Here is a 20,029-nt window from a genome sequence, read left to right on the forward strand (position 1 = left end):
CTTCCCATCTCAACCTACAACTTTTTGTGTTTTCCCTCTTTTTTGCCATTTGTCTCAACCAAGACACATAAGAAGAATAATTAATTGAAAGAAGTAGTTTGTCAATTAGACCACTAGACATAATGGAGTACAAATAAATGTAGTAACAATATTTAAAAAAAAAAAAAAAAAAAAAAGACTTCTATCTAGTCATGCGTGGGCATAGTTGTAGAGTGTGACAAAGCGTTTTTTTTTTTTTTTGTCTTCCGTCAACCATATAAATAAAATTTCTTGGTTGTACTGGCATGGTTTAATAAAATGAGCAGAATTTTAACCCATGCAGTGATATGGCTTCGCATAAAGAAGCCAATAGGCGCACTTACTCACTCACTCCTCGCTAGTAGTGATTTCCTCTATGAGCTAATTTCACCTGCTATGCGCTTATTAATTTAAATATTGTTCAATAAATTGTAAGATTTTAGAAAACTAATATGCGTTTAAATTTGCCATTATTATCTAGGATTTTGGATCGTATGTGAGGGAGGACGGAATTCATTGTTTTTTGATAAAAGTATAAATATCAAAAGATATCTTATTAAAAAATATATAATATTCAACAAAGCTAACAATACGATAGTTATATACATAGATTATACAAGTTATCTAATTCAAATAAATAAAATACTGTTGTATTTTAGAGACTACTTTGACACTTGTAAATAAAATCTGTATTCAATTCAGTTCAAAAGTTCATTCAACGCTTATTCACATTCCCACGGTACAGTCACGGTTTTTACCACCTTAATCGAATTTTCGTTAATGAACAAAAATTGCTATGCCATACTATTGACGTCATGTATGATTTGAGCAGGTGCTTCACAACTTTCTTCTTCAACCTGAAATAAGGTTGATATTAAAAACACATTTAAAAAAAAATCTTAATGTAAATTACTTTTATTCCGAGTGATTTCAATTTTTCCGAGTAAGTGGTCAACAGTTTTTCTTTATCGGCTAATAGGACTAGTAGGTCTTCCTGATCTTTCATCAAACGGTCTACCTCATCTTGGAGTTCATCCACCTGCAGATAAAAATTAATATAATTACATGTTTTATAATGTTTGAAGGAATTTTAATTTTGCTTACTTTTGATTGAAGATTATTTTGAGTAGGATGTTGAGGCTGTTGCTGTTGTTGTTGATGTAAATGCATTTGTCCCAATTTCATTTCCTAAGAAAAGATAATTTATATATTCAATCGCATGGACATATACAATAAAAAAAAAGAGTAAGTAATTTACTAAATCCTGAATAGTAGAATCTTTTCGCATGCATTCATTTTTCCAACTTTCTAACTGTAGATTGAGATCTGTATTTATATTAAGGCCACAAGCATTTACTTGAGCTCTTAGCAATGTGTTTTCATCTGACATTCTTGCCACATTGGCTGTCAGCTGTTCTAGATTCGAGTGCAGATCCATTTTCTGTTTTTGCAAGTTCTCGCACTGAGCCTCGAGCTCTGCGATTTTCCTGTCTTGGTCCCTGATAAGGTTTTTGTACTCCGAGACCAGCGTCGAATCTGCGATTTCGCCACTGACGTCTATGGTGGATTTGTCTGATATCAATGCTTTGACAATCATGCTTTCAAGCACTTTAAACAGTTTGCAGAATTCGTAATCCAATAAAAGCTCGTCGGGGCTCGTCGCCCTGGGAAAAGGCTGTTTGGCAGCTTTGCTGTAATGTTCGTGCTTTGAAACCTCACCCATTTTCGCGATAAAAAGTTCCTTTCCAATCCTATTGTTTATAATAAGCAACAATGAGTCCTAAAAAATTTACTTAAATTAAAATTTTGTTTTCTTTAATAGAAATTACATAGTTATGTAAATAAATATTTACTTTTGTGTACACAGAAATGGAACCATCATTAAAAATTATACAAATGCCAAAAAGGAATGCACACAACCCTTGTACTAACTCTTCATTATCATCTCTTTCTGATGAACAGGCCTAAAAAAATTTATTGGTCTATAAATCTATTTAAATTAATATATAATTATAGTTTAATATACCTGGGCTGTAAGATAAGGGATGACAGTAGGAACCTCGAGAAAATGTCTTACAGCTAAAGGACAATGTGAGAGCCAAGTTGCCAACAATATTAGAATTCCAAGCTTCCCTTGAACTTTGTTTGTTTGTTGCATTAAAACACTAACTTGATGTATCAAAGTCACGGGTGAGGAATTTGGATCCGGCGCTATGAGAACACGTAAAAGTTGTTCCTTTTGAACTGGATTTTCTATCAACGCATAGGATAATCCGACTGAACTTAACCAACTTGACAGAGAGTCGTGGGAAAACATGCTAGTACAAAGTAGCTGGCCACTTGTAACTTTGTTGACTGAAATAAATAAAGTTAAATCAATAAGCAAAATTGTTAAAAACGACAGGGTTTATGTCATACAATCTGTTGGTGATGTTAGCATTAAAGTTTGCAAAAGCTGTGCTTGGCCAACCTCATTTTTAAAAAGGTAACATTGAAAACAATACAATGCTGCACATCGTAAACCCAGCTGCTGTTTCTCATTAACCATAGATGTCAATAAAACTACGATCGCTTCTCTAAAATGTAAAAAAATCATTATACCATGCATAATATTTTAATAATGTTGATATACCTTGGTGGTGTAGAAGGTGCCATAATAGTAGAAAAATGTTGCTGATTTTGTTCATTGCCTCTTATCATCTCGCTCAAGGTGAAAATAGCTTCAGTCAGGAAATTTACATGCACACTTGGTGACATGAGGATTGACGATAAAGCATTGAATATACCACTGGAGTATAAAATATTTTGACATGCCGTTGTAATCTGAGCAGAATTACTAGGGGATATGAGACATCTGATAACCTTATAGAACAAACAAAAGACAGATGTCGGATTAAAAAAACAGAGGATTACTGTTTAAACAGGCAAATGCCCAATCCAAGTACCTGAAGGCCACAGAGAAGATTTGCCACTTTTTGCGGTGGCCAAGTTTCTTCATTTCCGGTTGATAATTCAAACAGGGGGCAGAGTTTTTTAATGTAACTTCCTAAAATACCAAATACACTTTTCTATGAAGCGACAATAAAATATAAGTAATATGGGAAGATTTTTATTTAACAGCCTTAATTTCAGTTAGGTCTAACATTTTTGATCAGTAATGATTTTTACCTCTTCTACATCACAAGTAATTTTAAAAGTTAGTTGGACCAATTTTTATTTATAATTTGGTATTTGACTCAAGTTGTTTATCTTACATTTGGCAACCAATTCTTGTATTAGCCACGAAAGTGGTTTTTTTTTAAATAACTTTTTGTAAAAGATAGTCCTAAATCTGTGAGTACAACCATCATTTAGAAAAAGTGAATGTACATACTCATCCCACATTCATTATTTCTAGCTTTTCTAGTGGTTCTGGGTACGATTCCAGCCCTTAGAGTTTTTTACAAAAATTATTGCAAAAAAATTACTGAACTTATATATATCTGTAATTGGTAATCAAAATAACATAAATAGAACTTACCTTCTTTAAAGAAATTTTGATTTGAAGTGTTGTTTTTAAGTAAGTTCACCATTACAAGCAGGCAATCCTCTACTACAATTCCTCCACTTGCACATCCCTCTTCATTGATTACATCAAACAACCTGTCGAAGGCGTTTTCAAATGCAACAATTTTCTGTATGTTGGCGTTTGCTTTTGTCAGTTGAAACAGCAACAGTAATGTCTGAAAAAAAGAATGTTATGATTTACTTCCTGAAAATGTGTTATATTAAATAATTCTTACATCATTCCTAATAACTTCCCTACTGTCGCTTAGAAGATCCATAAGTTTTGATACGCCCATCGGGCTGACTAGTATAATTTCTTGAATATCTCTCAACCTAAAATATTTAAACAAAATTACAAATGAAAATTGAATATTGCACGGTTAAAGTTTTGGAGAACCTGTTTCTTAAAAGGATTGTCAAAAGCTTCAGAGCAGGCCATCTAACTTTAAAATCATATTCTTCAAGGAAATTCAAAACTAACAAAACATTGTATGTCTCTTTGAGAAATATTTCTGTAAACTGTTCTCCGACATGAAGTAAGGCCTCCTGATCTACCTCTGAACATTCTGTAAAAAAATAATAAAGTTGTTAACAGCAGAAGCTAAAACCAGACATATAAAGTTTTGTTAAGTATTTTGAACATTTTCAGTTAAGGTAGCCATTATTTAGGGAAATAAACGACATCTTTTTTTTGACAGACTTATTTATTTTGAAACTGCAGAGAAAAATGATATTCTTCGAAGTTTTTCACATTCCATTTAATCAAATGTCTAACAAATTCAAGTGATGAGCCTCTGCTGTCTGTTCGTTTACCAGAGCCACTCATAAAAATTTCAGGACACAATTGTCAAAGAAAAGAACTCAGCTAAACTATTAAATTAAATAACATGCCCAATACAGTATGTAAAAATTAAAATGGGTATAGAAATTAATAAATTTTAAATGGGTGGAAAAAAGCTGTTTATGATATGTTTATATTTTAGTTTTACAATTATCACCTTGGCTTGCATAATAAAATTGTTATTTATAATAAATTACTACTACTGAATGTAACTTACAATCTCAGATTTAAAAAAAAAAATTGTTCCAGCTACATTTACATGCACAATTTATCGGTAATAAAAACAATAATGAGGCTTAATTTCTCGATAGTCTAAGGGTAAAAACAGTATAATTATACCCACATAGATTTATTAATCATTTATATATTTGAAAAGCAGGTAACTTTAGTTTTAAAAAACCTTAATTCTGTCTCTACCAATCTTTAAAAAAAAAAATTATAAAAAATAATAAAAAAGAAAAAAAAGGAATTTTAACAAGCAAAATGCTTGTTCATATTACTTCCAACTAAAGCAATCATTGAATATTTATTTATAATACTGACAGTTTTAGTCATGCTTTCAGATTGCGCCAATTGAAATATTATCACTCCCTTTTAGAAGATTCTCCGAGGTATTATATGAGAAAATAAACACAGTTTGTGATGATCATACATCACCTGATTTCTTAGCCCAAATAACTGAATCCCACCGGGCTGTGAAGCCTGATTTGAAATACGAGCTGGGGCTCCACATGTTCTCTGCGTTATCGTCTATTCCAAGAAGATCAAAACTACCTAGATTGATTAGGACATTTAATTCTTGCATGGTGACAAATACAAACTTATTCTACCCCAATATTTATTTGTATGATGTATTCCAAACAAATTTAATATGATTATATGAAGTATTCAGTTAAATAATAAGTCAATAGTTTACAACTAATAGTGTAATGGCATTTACAACAGAAGCAAAAATAATGCAAATACATATAAACCCTACATTTATTATTATTTTTAAATTCAGAATAGTGAAAATCGTTAAAGTAGAATAAAAGTAATTCCTATTACTCAGTGTTGGTCTTACCCCCTATTAAACTAGTATATAAAAATTTTCTTTACTTATTCAAAGAAGGTAGATGTACTTTTTATAACGCAATAAATTCTTGCTGTTATTATTAGATGTGTTTAATAAATTTTTTGTGCAAAGTTTTGTAAACACTGTAAAAATGTTTAATGCGAATTTGCATTTGTCCTAGTCATATTAATCGGTTTGTTTTATAAAACTGTTGGAATAACAGCAGACGGATGAAATCTGTAAGGCAGCTGACAATTCTTTTTGTCCTTCCATTTTGCAATTAAATCATAAACATGTAAAAAAGCTGGATAAATGGATACCAGGTTAACTGATGCCAAAAAGCTTGTTCCTTTAATTCTGCTTCAAAACAATTTTTTTTAAATATATAATCTAAAAAAGATATAATCATAATTGGTGATTAAAAATGGGTCCCCTGCAATAAATTTAAGTAAAATCAATGGCTTGGATAAACCTACAGTTTGAAAGTTATCTATCGCTTTGGTGAGATTTGTAAGTCAGAGGCGTTTCAGCATTTGGCCATCTTCAGTGTCTGGGTGATTTCTCAAGAAACAACCCCCAGTAAGCATGGAAGATGGAGGATAAGCAGACCAAGATGATAGGTAACTATCAATTTTAATTTTTATTGCCCTACTTTAGAAACCACAGGAGTTTCAGAAGGACTTAAGAAGAATCAAGACGTTCAAAGTATCATAAAGAAAGAAAAAATGGTTAAAATTTTAAATGCATTTTTTGCAGTTATAACTTAATTATTCCAAATAATAATTTTTTTATCTAATTTTTTTTTTCCTTGAGATGAAACATTAGTGTCACAAGCAGGATTCGAACCCACAACTTTGGCTCAATACACCGCTGCTCCAACCACTTGAGCTATTGTGACTTAGATCTCCTCGGACACCAACTCCCCATCTGAACCTACAACCGTTCGAATTTACCCTCTTTTTTGCCCTATTTTCAAATGTCGAGTAATCAGGATTCAATTCTCAGTGACTTATGAAGTTGCCACAGGGAGCTGTTAGTGAAGTAATTACTTATTTTTAATTGTTAAATTAATCTGTATTTTGCTGAATGGTCATAATTGACCATAAATAATTATTTCAATTAATTATTCTTTTTATTGGTGGTTTTTGGTTGAGATAAAAAATTAAAAAATTTGAAAATATGACAAAGAGAGGGAAAATTTGAATGGTTGTAGGTTGAGATGGGTGGTTAGTTCCGAGGGGATCAAAGTCACAATAGCTCAAGTGGTTAAAGGAACAGTGCATTCAGCCGAAGGTCGAGGGTTTGAATTCTGCTCGTGACACTAATTTTTCATCTCAACCAAAAAAGCCTTAGATTAAAAGAATAATTAATTGGAATAATTCTAGAAAAACCTTCTTTATTTACAAGTCTTTGGATAATTTTTTAAAAAGTAATTATTAGGGATTTCATGTACCAAACTGTACAACGGTAGGAAGGCATTTGCCTATCTATCAAATGAAATATTATGTTATTCACTTCATGAACACTATCATCTGGTGCTTTACTGTTTTTATATGTATACGCCATAAAATCAACAGTAAGTGAAAAAAAAAAACTTCATTTAAAAAATAATCAATTTTTGTTAGTATCAATGGACTGGAACTTAGAAGTTTAAACTAAGCGACAATAAATCTGTACATGTTAACTTCACATAATAAAAATTAGTAGATAAACCTTCAACAATAAAGTTCCTGAGTTCAGTAAAATATTTAGGCATGACGTTAAATAAAGATTAGGTTGGAAACAACGCAACTAAAATAAAAGGAATAAACTTGTCTTCAATTTTATTGGTTACCTACCGTACAACCTATATGGATGTAGGTATCCAACGCACTGTGCCACAGGAAGTAATGCTTCTGTGATACCACGGTTTCAAAAAAAATACTACCTGGTGTCCTACTTGATTGTCTGAAGTGACCACTGCTGAGAACACAATGACTACACTGACTGCAGAACATAACAAACAAGAGAAAGTTCGAAGGAACCTTAGGCTGTATGGAAGTAAACAATAAGTGGACATTTAAAAGGATATAGCAAAGAAAAAGTGCAAATTATAAACATAGTACATAAGTAAGTATAACATAGCTCCATTTCGATTAATAGCATGCTTTTCTCTCCCTGTTATGAAAAATATTTCGTATTATTGAGTGTATCAAAAAACTGTACTGAAGAGTCTTGCTGAGGAGTTTGTATCATGAAGAAATTCGAATTATCAAGTTTCGAATTAACAAGAGTTGACTGTACAAGTATAAGTTGGAGAACGATAGACCTACTTGATGGATGTGGTGTAGAAGGCTCTTTAACCTAATCTGCACTCACATAAACATTTTTTCAGGATGTGTCTTGTCAGTTTGTGACTCAGCACCATCAAGTTGGAAACTTCAAACTACTTGAGCTTTTGAAGTGTTGAACAAAAAAAAAGTCACCTTCTTCTTCAAATACTGTTGGTGACATGATGTTGCAGAGAGTGTCCAGGGCGTAGCCAATGATTTCACAGTCCTCCTTGTCGGTTTGCAGAACGCCGATGAGAGCTTGCATTCCCTGGGCACCGACGTGGACTCTGTGCTTCTTCGAAAGAGCTTTTATGGTGCGGCACGCACCTCGCCTGTCTTCCAAAAGGGTGCACGACTGCACTCTCTCCACCAGGCGATCCACCTGAAAAAGGAACCCTGAGGCGTTTGTTGCCAGATGGACAGCCGGAGATGTTCTATGACGGCGGACTTACGACTTCTGCACCGGTCGGCTGTTGGGACGGATCCTGGGCTCCGAGTACAGATTTTAAACTGCTTTTGAAATATTCCATGATTTTTGTGACTGAACTATCTAACCACAATATTTATTTGTTTACGAAACTGCCCAACACGACAGACTGGAGATAAGAGAAAGGCGGTGCGGTTATCCGTCAGGTCGGCCAACGTTTGGACGGTGCACAAATTTTCCCTAAACACCATTAAAAGTACCTCCGTAGAAGGATGTGCTCTGTCCATCAATAAATAATTAAATAAATAAAAATAATTTTAAAAACCCATATATGTTTAGCGATCACAATTGACCATTAATTATTTGATTAATTATTCTTTTTTTATCTAAGGTCTTCATTGAGATAAAAAAGTTAATGTCACGAGCAGGATTCGAACCCACGACCTTCGGCACAATACGTCGCTGGCTAACCACTTGAGATATATCGTGAGAATCATTCCAATCCCTCTCTTTTTCATCCCAATGAAGACCTTAGATAAAAATGAATAATTAATTGAATTTTAAAAAACCTTGCTGTTTTGGTTTGTCGGTTCAGTTTCGGCAACTCGCCATCTTCAGAGGTTGGTTCTTATTTTTTTAATTATTAAATCTGATCAAAAGCTAAATATTAAATGTATTACACATTTTACCATTTTTGTATTGAACGGCGAGAAGCCTAAACGCCACTGACAGACTAAACAGCGAGGATAGACGGACCGTAATTTTTGGAATCGATCACACTAAATATTTTTATGCATTTTACATTTTTGAAGACAGTACAGTTATAATATTGTGCATAAAATCATATTGCATGTGAATTATATATTGTTCCTTGAATACTTTTTTTAAAAATTAATTTGTTTTGTTCAGCAAAATTGTAATATTCTATGTAGAATGATAAAATTATTAACATATAATAGAAGAATAATAAAGACCCTTAATACGTCCAGTTAAAAAGCACTAAACAGGCTTAACTAGTATGAACTGATAAATGCAGGTAACAAATATAAAGAGAAAAAAAAAATAATTTACTAGCGTTCTTCAGACATGATGAAGTGACACTACTGAAGATGGCGAGAAGCTGAAACGTGTCTGACAGACAAAAACACGAAAAATGAACAGAAACGACCTAAGAATAAATTATTAAATAAGTAAAACAAAGTTCTATATTACCTCGTTTTTCGGAAATTAAAGCACCGACTTTTAAGTTTGTTAAAGTTTAAGTTTGTTGCAAGTATACATAACTATTAAAAAATAACTAAAGAATTATTAATCATCAATTTTTGCTTTTTCCCCCAATAATTTATAATGCAGTCAGAACATATTATTAACTTTTAGCAGTACGTAACAATTTCCACAATTTAATAAATTTCATAATTTAACAGGTTGGACTTTCTTTATAATGTTCTTTCGTAACAATCACATTTATACCCACTTTTAACTGCCTTAATAATTAATAATTCATCATGTTCCATTACAACTTTCTTATTCAATACAGTTGTTCTCTCCGGTGGAATTAATAATTATAATTTTATAATCAACATGAGGGATAAGGACAATTTGAATTATCGAATTTTTTAAGAATACAGCCCAGGAGTGAAACTTTTACCAATAATTTACATTGTTGGCTAATATGAAATTCTATTGCGATGATAAAGATCGAGAGATGCGTTCTGGTGTGATGTAGGTTTAGCAAAACATTTTCTTTAACGTGGCAACGTTTCGATCATTATTGAGATCATCTTCAGGGCCTGGGATTTATAAACATTGTTTAAATTATACAAATATATGTAAGGTATGAAAACGAATTTATACAATGATGCACACAATATAGAAATTCATTTTCACACCTTACATGTATTTGTATAATTTAAACAATGTTTATAAAACTCAGGCTCTGAAGATGATCTCAATAAAGATCGAAACGTTGGCACGACAAAAAAAATGTTATTCTAAACCTACATCACACCAGACCGCATCTCACGATTTCTAAATAAATATCGATTAACGGTCACTTAACCTACACATTTATGTAAACCGTGCTATTCTGCAGCAGTAAGTTTCAGCACCTTATCCATAATAAAGCCTGAAATATAAAGCATTATATTACATCCTATATGTATTTATTAAATTTAAACAATGTTTGTAAATCCCAGTCCCTGAAGATGACCTCAATAAAGATCGAAACATTGCCACGATAAAGAAAATGTTTTTCTGAAACCTACGTCACACCAGACCGCATTTCACGATTTCCGAATAATTATTCTAAACTTATACCTTCCGGCAGAACAAAAGAAAACTAGTATTTGGTCCAAATACTCTTTGGTGTATTTCCTCAAATTTTCCATGTTTCTTCCTAAAAAATTATGATGCCATAATTATTGGGTGAATCCTCTCTATTTTATAGTTTAAACCGTTGGTCTAAAAGAAGTAATTGGAATTAGAAATGTCGGCAACCTTTGTGGCAAAGAGGCCGGCTAGGAAATCCCAGGCAATGTAAGAAGAGGAAATCGGCCATCGTAAAAGTATGTGATTCTTTTATAATAGAAAGTATTTTCTTACAAATGGCATTAGTTCAAACATTTTAATGTTATTGTAAATGTAGGTACCCTTTGTACCAAAGCGGCCGCATAGCATTGTCTCATAATCCTAGGCAGTATAATACAAATACGGGATCTGGCGTTCAATAAAGGTAAGAAGGGTGAAAGGGATTGTATCGCAAGACACACAAAAAAAAAAAATTAAAATATTGGAAACCTTGTGGCAAAGAGGCCGGTTTGGAAATCCCAGGCAATAGAAGAAAAGGGAATCAGACTTGATAAAAGTATATAGTTCTTTTATAATAAAATTTATTTGTTATACATCCCATTGGTTCAAACGTTCTAAAACATAAAATTTTTAATTAATTATAGTTTTAATCTAAGATCATTTATAATAAACCATGTAAGTATTTGTGTTTAGTAGTCATATTTGTCCTATTAATTATTAAGAGTTTTAAATTATTTACATATTGTGTTTGTACTTTATCATGTAAAGATTGTATTAGTTTATTTGGTTATTCAATATATCATATCTTTCTTTAAATGTTAAACTAATTATTCAGAGATCGGGAGATACGGTCTGGTGTGCTGTAGGTTTAGAATAACATTTTCTTTGTCGTGCCAACGTTTCGATCTTTATTGAGACCATCTTCAGGGCCTGGTATTTATAAACATTGTTTAAATTTTACAAATATATGTAGGGAAAAAAATCCTGTCGATGTAATGTTGCCACCATTTTGAAAACCAACACAATTTCGACTTTAACAATCCAAAGATATTACACACAGAACAAAACAAACATAAACGTAACTTTTTAGAAATCGTTTACATCAACAGGGATAAACATAGCATCAATTACAGAACAGACACATGTAAACTCAGCCGCAGCTACGCCAATATCATTAATCAAATTCAATATCGATAACATACATATATCATCATCATCACATCACACAATCGCGCTGAAGATGATCTCAATAAAGACCGAAACGTTGGCATGATAAAGAAAATGTTTTTCTAAAACCTACGTCACACCAGACCGCACCTCACGATCTCCAAATAATCATTGGCTAACGGTCACTAAACACCACACATCTCTAAAAAACATTAATTAACGGTCACTAACTATACATTTCTATTTGCGATATCGAAACCTCCGGTAACTGAAGGTACGAATTTTCTCTCAACCCAATCTGTGCCAACTGAGCTGCTGTTTTTTTATTGCATTTTTAGCGTCAGGATGGCGGTGATTAAGAACGGAGGTTGGGACATGCTGGCCTTATAGGGATCCTCTTTTATATAATACCTATGTTTGATTTTGGGATACCAGAATTACATATTTCAAATGAACGTCTGTTTTAGTTAAATCCATTTTGTTTAGTGTCTGATGGACCAAATTACTTCGTTCAATGAATTATTATTTTTATGTAAGGTCTTGGTTGAAACGAAAAAGCTAGTGCCATGAGCGGGATTCGAACCCACATTCTTCGGCTTCAACGAGCTAAGTTCGAATCTCGCTCGCGGCACTAACTTCATTTCAGCCAAGACCTTACATAAAAATATTAATTCATTGAAAGAAGTAATTTTAGTTAATTTCACTAGTTTTAGTGGTCCGCTTGCCCAATTATATCTATCAATTAATTAAGGTTTTAAGTTGAGATAAAAAAGTCAGTGTCACGAGCGAGATTCGAACCCACGACCTTCGGCTTGATACGCCGCTGCTCTACCACTTGAGCTATCGTGACCTCGATCCACTCGGACACTAACTAAAAGGTGGGGTTGAGATGGGAAGTTAGGGTCTGAGTGGATCGAGCCATCGAGGTCACGATAGCTCAAGTGGTAGAGCAGGGGCGTATCTAGCCGAAGACCGTGGGTTCGAATCCCGCTCGTGACACTGACTTTTTTTATCTCAACTAAAAACCTTAATTAATTTTAGTTAATGTGGGAATAAGATTGTTTTCTCTATGCGTTGGACATTGTAAAATTGTACAATAAAATGAATAAGAAAAGAGAAAAACTGTTCTTCCTTGGTGCTTTATCGAAAAAAAATCAATCGACCATTCTTCCCTTCTTCGGCATTTCTCCAAATGGAAGTTGGACGCCACTTAACCAAGTTCCGGGCCGGTAAGAAACCAATAATAAGAAAAGGGCTTCACGATATACTGTTCTTCATCGGAAAAAAATGTTCGACAATCCATTCGGAAGGCAGCTCTACTCAAATTTTCATTTTGATTTTCTTATATTGTAAATTGTTCCTGATATTTTCGTCAGCCTGAGACAGTGGGTGCCAGGTAGAATTTCCCATTCGCCCTTAATTTGCTTCACAATTTTGTCGTCAAGAGAGCCGTAGTCGCCACCTATCCGGCCTTTGGTGAAGAGACGAAACTTGTTCTCGACCTAACCAACAGATAGCAGGTGGTGTATTATTTAGCTGATATTGTCAGAATCAGCAGAACTTTTGCAAATGTTGAAATTTATAGACAGAAAATTTTTTACTGTCAGAAGATCAAGTGTTTCGTGTTGCTAAGGTTTAACCTCATTTTTCAGTTCAAAAACAATTGTTTCAACAAATCGCTAGTTAAGGAAAAACCGAAATAAAATTGTCGTGGTTCAAACAAAATTTACTTTTTACAATGCTAAAGTTTATTCAATAATCCTGTTAATAACGCTTGCATTGTTGTCCAAGACGTCAGATTGAATTGGCTTTCTAATCCGCTATTTCTTCTCCTTTTTCATAGGGAGTGTTTAAAGAAAAACGCATTTTATTAAGAGATTGTGGAATAATCAAATACAGCCGGATTGCCTGTGGTTATAAATGTACAAATGTTCATAAAACTTGTTTATGGGAGAATATATTGTTTTTTGCAATTGTAAATGACTGCGTTTGACATCACGTTGTAACATGCAATTTCGAACATGCAACGGTATTTACACGATATATGAAATACTTGACCGATAATAGTTATTTGCCATGCAACGGTATAAACGAAACAGAAGTGAAAATATGGAATAAAAGGATTCAAAAAATTCTAAAAGCTATACTTTAAAGTAGGTTGTTAATAAATAAATTTCTGAAATAAATATAATAACATTTTAATGATAAAAAAAAAATGAATTCTTCGTTTAAGGAAGTTATAAACGGCTTATTTTATCAACCTTTTGACCATTGTTCTCGTCGGCCAAGCTGATTGTCGTCGGCTGTCCTTGACCAAACGAGATTAAGTTTAACTCAATCTTAAATGGATGTCTGTTTGCTCTTTTCTTCCTCGTTGATCCATTGTCGATGGCGTGAAGCGAGAATAGGCGGACCCGGAGGTGATCAATAACGGCCAGCTGGCAAACTCAGTTAAAATTCTTCTTCTAACCAAATATATTCGTCTAAATTCTGAACTAACTTTTGCATAGTTGTATTTTTTTAAATTAGTATTGGTGACATTTGTCATTTAGTTTTTAAAATAAAATTGAATGAAATGCACGGTGTTTTTATTGCAATAATAAATGGTACAATTAATTTATTTATTAATTCAACGAGATGACTTCCAGTATGTACAGCAAATTTTACAATGAAATTACATGTTATGTTCAGCATTATAAATTGCAGCAAAAATAAATTAAAGGAAGTTTTAAGCTATTTAACCAATTTTAAGTTAATATACTATTTTTTATTCGCCTATTTTCGCTGTTTTATGTGTTCAATATTATGAACTGTTAGGACGTTTAAATATTATATTTTAAAAAAATATAAAAAATACTGTGTTGTTTTGAGCATTTTCTACAGATTGAGAGTTCTGGCCCGCCTATTATTGCTGTTTACGTCTGTTAGGACCAGTAAAATATTTTATTATAAACTCTAACTGTGCCATTTTTTGAACATTTCCAGCAGTTTGGTCCGTCTGATCAGCATATGCAGGTTTAGTTCCTATTAAAAATTCCCTCGAGCTTTGTCAATTTTTGATCATTTTTCTATAATATAGCAATTTCATTTCGGTTCGGACATTCTCGGTGTTTTAAGTTTCCAAAATGGGACAGTTGGGATCGATAAAGTATTGTATAAAAAAGACGTCGACCTGCATTAATTTTTGGGCATTATCTGAAGTTCCACAAATTTGGTTCGCGTATTCTCGTTGTTTTTGTGCTAGCACGTTCTTTTCGTCTTTTCAACGGGATTGTTAGAACCACTAAAATATTTTATTAATAAAACACCTAGACTGTTGTAGTTTGACGAGTCGGAGAACATTTGTCAGCAGTTCGATTGTTCCTGGTCCGGTTGTTCTCGCTGTTTTTTCGAAAGGCACGTTCGTCATTTCCTCCTCAAAATGAGCCTATTAGGGCTAGTAAAATGGTCCATTTAAAAAATACTTCCACTGTTGAGTGGATGGTTGGATTTTGATGAATCATTTTTCAACCGACTGACAATTTCGGTCCTCTTATTCTCGCTAAATTTTATATTTCCAAAATGAAACTGGCAAGTCCAATAAATATAAATAATTGAAGTGAAATGAGTATATCAATTCACTTTTTGGAAAGAATTTTATAAAAAAATAAATAAATAAATAAAAAGCCTGTAATGTTTAGGTAGGTGGATTATTGTTGAATTATTATTGTTTATTAAATTCACTAGTTTTCGTGGTCCGCTTGACCAATTAACATCTTTAAATTAATTAAGGTTTTTAGTTGAATAAAAAAATTAAAAAATGCCAAAAAGGAGGGAAAATTCAAAAGTTTGTGTCTAAATGGATCGAGGTCTCGATAGCTCAAGTGTTAGAGCAGGGGCGTATCTAGCCGAAGATCGTGGGTTCGAATCCCGCTCGTAACACTGACTTTTTTATCTTAACTAAAAACCTTAATTAATCGAAAATTATGTTTATTATTATTTAAAAATTATTATTATGTTGAATTATTTTTCAGCAGGTTCATAAACTGGGAAATTTTCTTCAAGCAATTTCGTACACATATCAATTAAATACCAGTTAAATATTCTATAAAATAAAACATAGATTCTCCTGTAGTGTACTTTGTCGAATTATTCAGTATATGTGCCAATAATTGTGCCACTTCGCCATTACTTCCTCAAAATGAGACAGAGTGCCACTTAAATATTTCCTTAAAAAATAAATATCTTAAGTGCTGGGTGAAACATTTTCAGTAGGTAGTTAAAGGGGTTTTTAGCATCATCACCCTGAACCTTCTAATCTCGCTGCATGTCACGATTTTTAGTCCTATGACGATTGCAAAATTCAGGAACGTGCCATTATCAAAAACCTAGACAAAGGGATTTCACCAAACAATTTTTTTAAAAATAAAAGTCCTATTTTCTTCGTCTTTTATGCATTGACCAGTTTGTAGAGAGGCAGCAGCTACATATTATTCAGAAGCCGTGGTTAACAAGAAACCGCTTCCCGTTCTCATGTTCAAACTGTGTTGAATACAAATGGACCAAACTAATCGGCATGAAGTTAACACCAGGGTTTGATCTTCACCGCTCTTTCCACTTTTTCCTTTGACTCTTAAACACAGCTTGAAATAATCTGGGCCTTAAATAGAATCAAGAGGACCGATTTTGGAAGAATAAGCATTATGCGCATTAAACCATTTAATTCATGATTGCCGTAAGGAAGCACGAAGTTTTTTTTCCCCTTTTGTCTGATATTGTAAAAAGTCAGCATTTTCGCCGTTCTTGACCGTATTGATAATTTATGAGACGTACGAGAACTGGCGTAGATGATCATGGCGGATCAAACTGCTGACAAAAGCTTAAATTGTTGATATCAATTAAGAACGACATCGTGACTGCTCTGAGCGTTAGTAATGGACAATATCCAACCGAAATAGTCTACCTAGAATTCGCCGTAGCCAAATTGATTAATTGACACAATTAGAGGTTGATGATATTAACTAAATCAGAGGATAAATTCTCGGACTTAATAATTTTTTTCGTATTTCCGGCCATTTATTTTAATCAATAATGTCGGAAATTATAATTGAACGATCAAATTCACATTTTGAAGTAACGATTCTAAAAGAGTAGAGGACATTGTTAAACGATTTAAAAAAAAAATGTAGACATAAAGGAGGGCTTAACGTCGAACTACCCGTTGGGTGTCGCGGACGAGGAGACGAACCATTTTCAATACCTTTTTCATACCATTGTCAATTGTAACGCCATGGGCTATGCCGGGATTCGAACCTAGAACCTCCTAGCGAGGCAAATACGAGTCGAGTCGGACACCCTAAACATTCGGCCACCTTGGTCCCATGTTAACCGATTTTAATCAGGTTTAATAATAAAATCATAATAAAACTTTACTAATCTATTTATACAGAAGGGTTGATAAGAGGATTCAGTATAATGTTTAATGACAAATATACGTTTTTCACTGGGTCATCTATGAAAAATAAAAATTCACACACAAAAAATAAAAACACAAAATAAGACGGGTAATTAGGAAAATCCATTGGGATTCAATTTCAATTCCTTCCGGGCGCCTTTTTATCGTTAAAGTGTCGTCTTTTGACAAACTGGAAGGAAAGAAAGGATTGAATGGTGAAAACGGGTTCCAACAATTTCCCAGTACCGAATAAACAACAATAATTGTGAAAAATTTGTAGAATAAAAATGACAAAAGAGTAGGTATCTATTGTACTGTTAAAAATATTTCTCGTAAAATTTGATTTTTTTTAAAACAATTCCATAAAAAAATGGCCAATTTTGGACAAATAAGTAGGTATCTGTTTGTATTGTTATAAATATTTCTCGTACTATTTGATTTTTGTTAAACAATTCCATAAGACTGTGGCTAAATTTGGTTTCCAGCTCATTTTCTAAGGGCTCCTAATTTCTTTAAAATAATTTATTTAGTCAATTTTCTTTAAATATTTACGTTTGTGGACATTAATCATTGAACGAATTGATCCCTTTCCCAAGGCGATGGTGCTATTATTCGAATAATTACGAAGATATCGATTATTAAAAAGATTGAACGGTGAAAAGATTTCATCAAATAAACTAAAATAAAGTCACTTTCTTGCATAAATTCCAACAAAAAACATAACATAGTACAAGAACATCTTAGTGTATGAAATCACAATTTGACACCGTAAAGCCCATTTAAATTTATTTCTATTTTTCATTTTCATAGTTGGCCATGTCAATTGGTGAAATTAGGCCAGAGGTGTGATGTACAGCTGAAGTCAGCTACGCCAATTACAAGCCACTTCATCCCCAGTTTAAATAGCGTCCGACTTAAAAGATTGAATTTGAAATAAAAATTCTTAGTGCTGACGGTCTTCAATGGAACAGATGTCAAACGTCCAAAAATACAGATATCCTTTCCAACATCTGTCTAAATGATGCCGATAATACACTTTCAAGGTAACAGGGTATGGATTTTCCTCTTGATGTCCAGGTATAAATTCTTCCTTTGCGGAAAAAAATCTCCCGATATTACTTCCAAAAAATTGTTCCTTAATTTATATCCTTTTTCACAACTTCCCTCGAAAAGGCGTTGGTGTGATCGATCGTTTTCAATTGTCCCAGTGGTACCGTGCAAAACAGGAAAGCCTTCATTGTCCGCAAGTATAAAATTATTCATAAAGATATATCAAAACGTTTTCGAAGTTGGTGACAGTTTCCAAAAATGAAAATGATCGGATAAAATTGATGGACAGATTGTGTCACGAGTGGCCGTCATCTGTCCAGCATCGATATCGAGTCCAATTGGATTTGACCACAGGCTTCAGTCAAATTAAACATTAAAACGATTACAGAAATACTGGTGGAAATTTACCGATCGATTTTGAAATCAATAATGACGAGTTTGAAATCCTCTAGAGTGTAAAATTGGTTCCATACTGGCACCATAGTTCAAGGTTACACTTAGAAAACATCTACTGTTTTTCCCTATTATATTATTGTACTTTTCATCCAAACCCTATGTTAAAAATGTATTATTATTCGAGTATGAAACGTGCTTCGACAGTTTGCAGTTAATGCAAAATTGTTTCGCTATGTGATATCAAAAAGAAAAGTGATGACTTACGAGACATCTTGAGATGTGACAACCATTCCAAAGCGCACGTACTTACGATACATACTTCTGACGATGTTATAAATAAAAATAGCCTTGGGAGCCAAGGGGGCTTGCGAGCTCCACGCGAACACGCCCTCCTTTTATTAAAAGGAAAATAATACAACAAGAGATGGCAGATTTTGAAAATCGCTTTTTTAAAGCAATTAAATAGGTTATTCTGTATGAATTTTAAGTAGGGATTTCAAAACGTTGCCCATGATCATGTAGGATGTACGTTATGATAGGAGAAATTTCAAGAAAAGACTGATGATACTGCGTGGGCAGACAGGGACAACACAATATATACAAATATATAAAAAACAATGGATGACAAAACTATGAAAGTCGAATAAAACCAATTCAAAGTACGATAGAGGAAAGAAAAATATACAAAATTGACAAAAACTTGAGAAAACCATAAAAATGAATTCTAATATCGCTAATAATTCACAAAAATTCACCAGTTATGCCTATAAAAAAAGCAGCATATTTTAATAAATGAACAATAATAAAAAAAATTTACAAAACTACAAAAGAAACAAAGAAAGAAAAATCTAACAAATGAAAAAACAAAATTAAAAATCCAATAAAAAATGAAACTAATGAAGTTAATAATAATAATGCTAATAATTCGCCAATTCATCAGTAAAACTTGTCAAAAATCTATTTTTTCTCCCTTCTGTTTGAATTTTGCTTTAATTAAAAAATAAATAATGTTAATAAATTTCGAGAAAACATTTGAACAATAATAGAACTAAGCCTACTATCTATCGTTAATAATTCATAATGACCTATTTATCAGTGGTTGTGATATCAAAAAGAAAAGGCAACTTCAATAAGCTCTACAAAAATCTTTTAAAACCAATAAAATTGAACCTAGTGTCACAGATAAGCGATAAATCAAAATGACGTATTTATCAGTGATTCCTACATCAAAATTAATAATAAAAAAATTATTTATATACGGAAAATCTCTAATATATGAGGAATAACCATTAAATCCCTAATGAAAGCAAATCATAATAATTGTTAATAAAATAATTATCGATGATAATTCAGAAAAATTGAGAAAATCTTTTTAAAAACCTAACTTACCATATGTAAAAGTCGTAATAATGTATTTAAATGTGATTCGTACAATGAAAATAACAATTATAAATAAATAAATTGAAAAAAAAAAAAA

At 32.7% G+C, this 20,029-nt stretch overlaps 1 protein-coding gene across 3 annotated transcripts; it reads right to left on the bottom strand.

The window, feature by feature from the left end:
- Nucleotides 1-567: 567 nt before the first annotated feature.
- On the bottom strand, nt 568-18,862 carry LOC106660887 (general vesicular transport factor p115). Of its 3 annotated transcripts, XM_024225472.1 has the most exons (15): nt 8,224-8,399; nt 7,925-8,153; nt 5,063-5,179; nt 3,962-4,130; nt 3,801-3,897; nt 3,539-3,740; nt 2,964-3,064; nt 2,651-2,880; nt 2,437-2,594; nt 2,045-2,373; nt 1,872-1,982; nt 1,277-1,798; nt 1,123-1,206; nt 932-1,057; nt 568-875 (listed from the first exon to the last, which is right to left on the bottom strand). In XM_024225472.1, the coding sequence occupies exons 1-15, from the start codon at nt 8,299-8,301 to the stop codon at nt 813-815; spliced, it is 2,616 nt and encodes an 871-aa protein (XP_024081240.1). In that variant the 5' UTR covers nt 8,302-8,399; the 3' UTR covers nt 568-812. The 3 variants fall into 3 exon arrangements, with proteins under 3 accessions (XP_024081240.1, XP_014239399.2, XP_014239398.1); XM_014383913.2 differs by lacking the exons at nt 7,925-8,153; nt 8,224-8,399 and adding an exon at nt 18,817-18,862; XM_014383912.2 differs by lacking the exon at nt 5,063-5,179.
- Nucleotides 18,863-20,029: the final 1,167 nt, after the last annotated feature.

This window comes from Cimex lectularius, unplaced genomic scaffold (genome assembly GCF_000648675.2).
Source record: "Cimex lectularius strain Harlan isolate CLEC.00 unplaced genomic scaffold, Clec_2.1 scaffold96, whole genome shotgun sequence".
Classification (NCBI taxonomy): domain Eukaryota; kingdom Metazoa; phylum Arthropoda; class Insecta; order Hemiptera; family Cimicidae; genus Cimex; species Cimex lectularius.

Bases quoted from the DNA above. Each gene is read 5' to 3' on its own strand.
- LOC106660887 (XM_024225472.1), bottom strand. From the start codon at position 8,301: ATGGAATATTTCAAAAGCAGTTTAAAATCTGTACTCGGAGCCCAGGAT. The intron at 2,881-2,963 runs GTACTTGGATTG...TTGTTCTATAAG, and splicing joins ATCTTCTCTGTGGCCTTCAG to GTTATCAGATGTCTCATATC. The intron at 1,983-2,044 runs GTATATTAAACT...AAATTTTTTTAG, and splicing joins TCCCTTATCTTACAGCCCAG to GCCTGTTCATCAGAAAGAGA.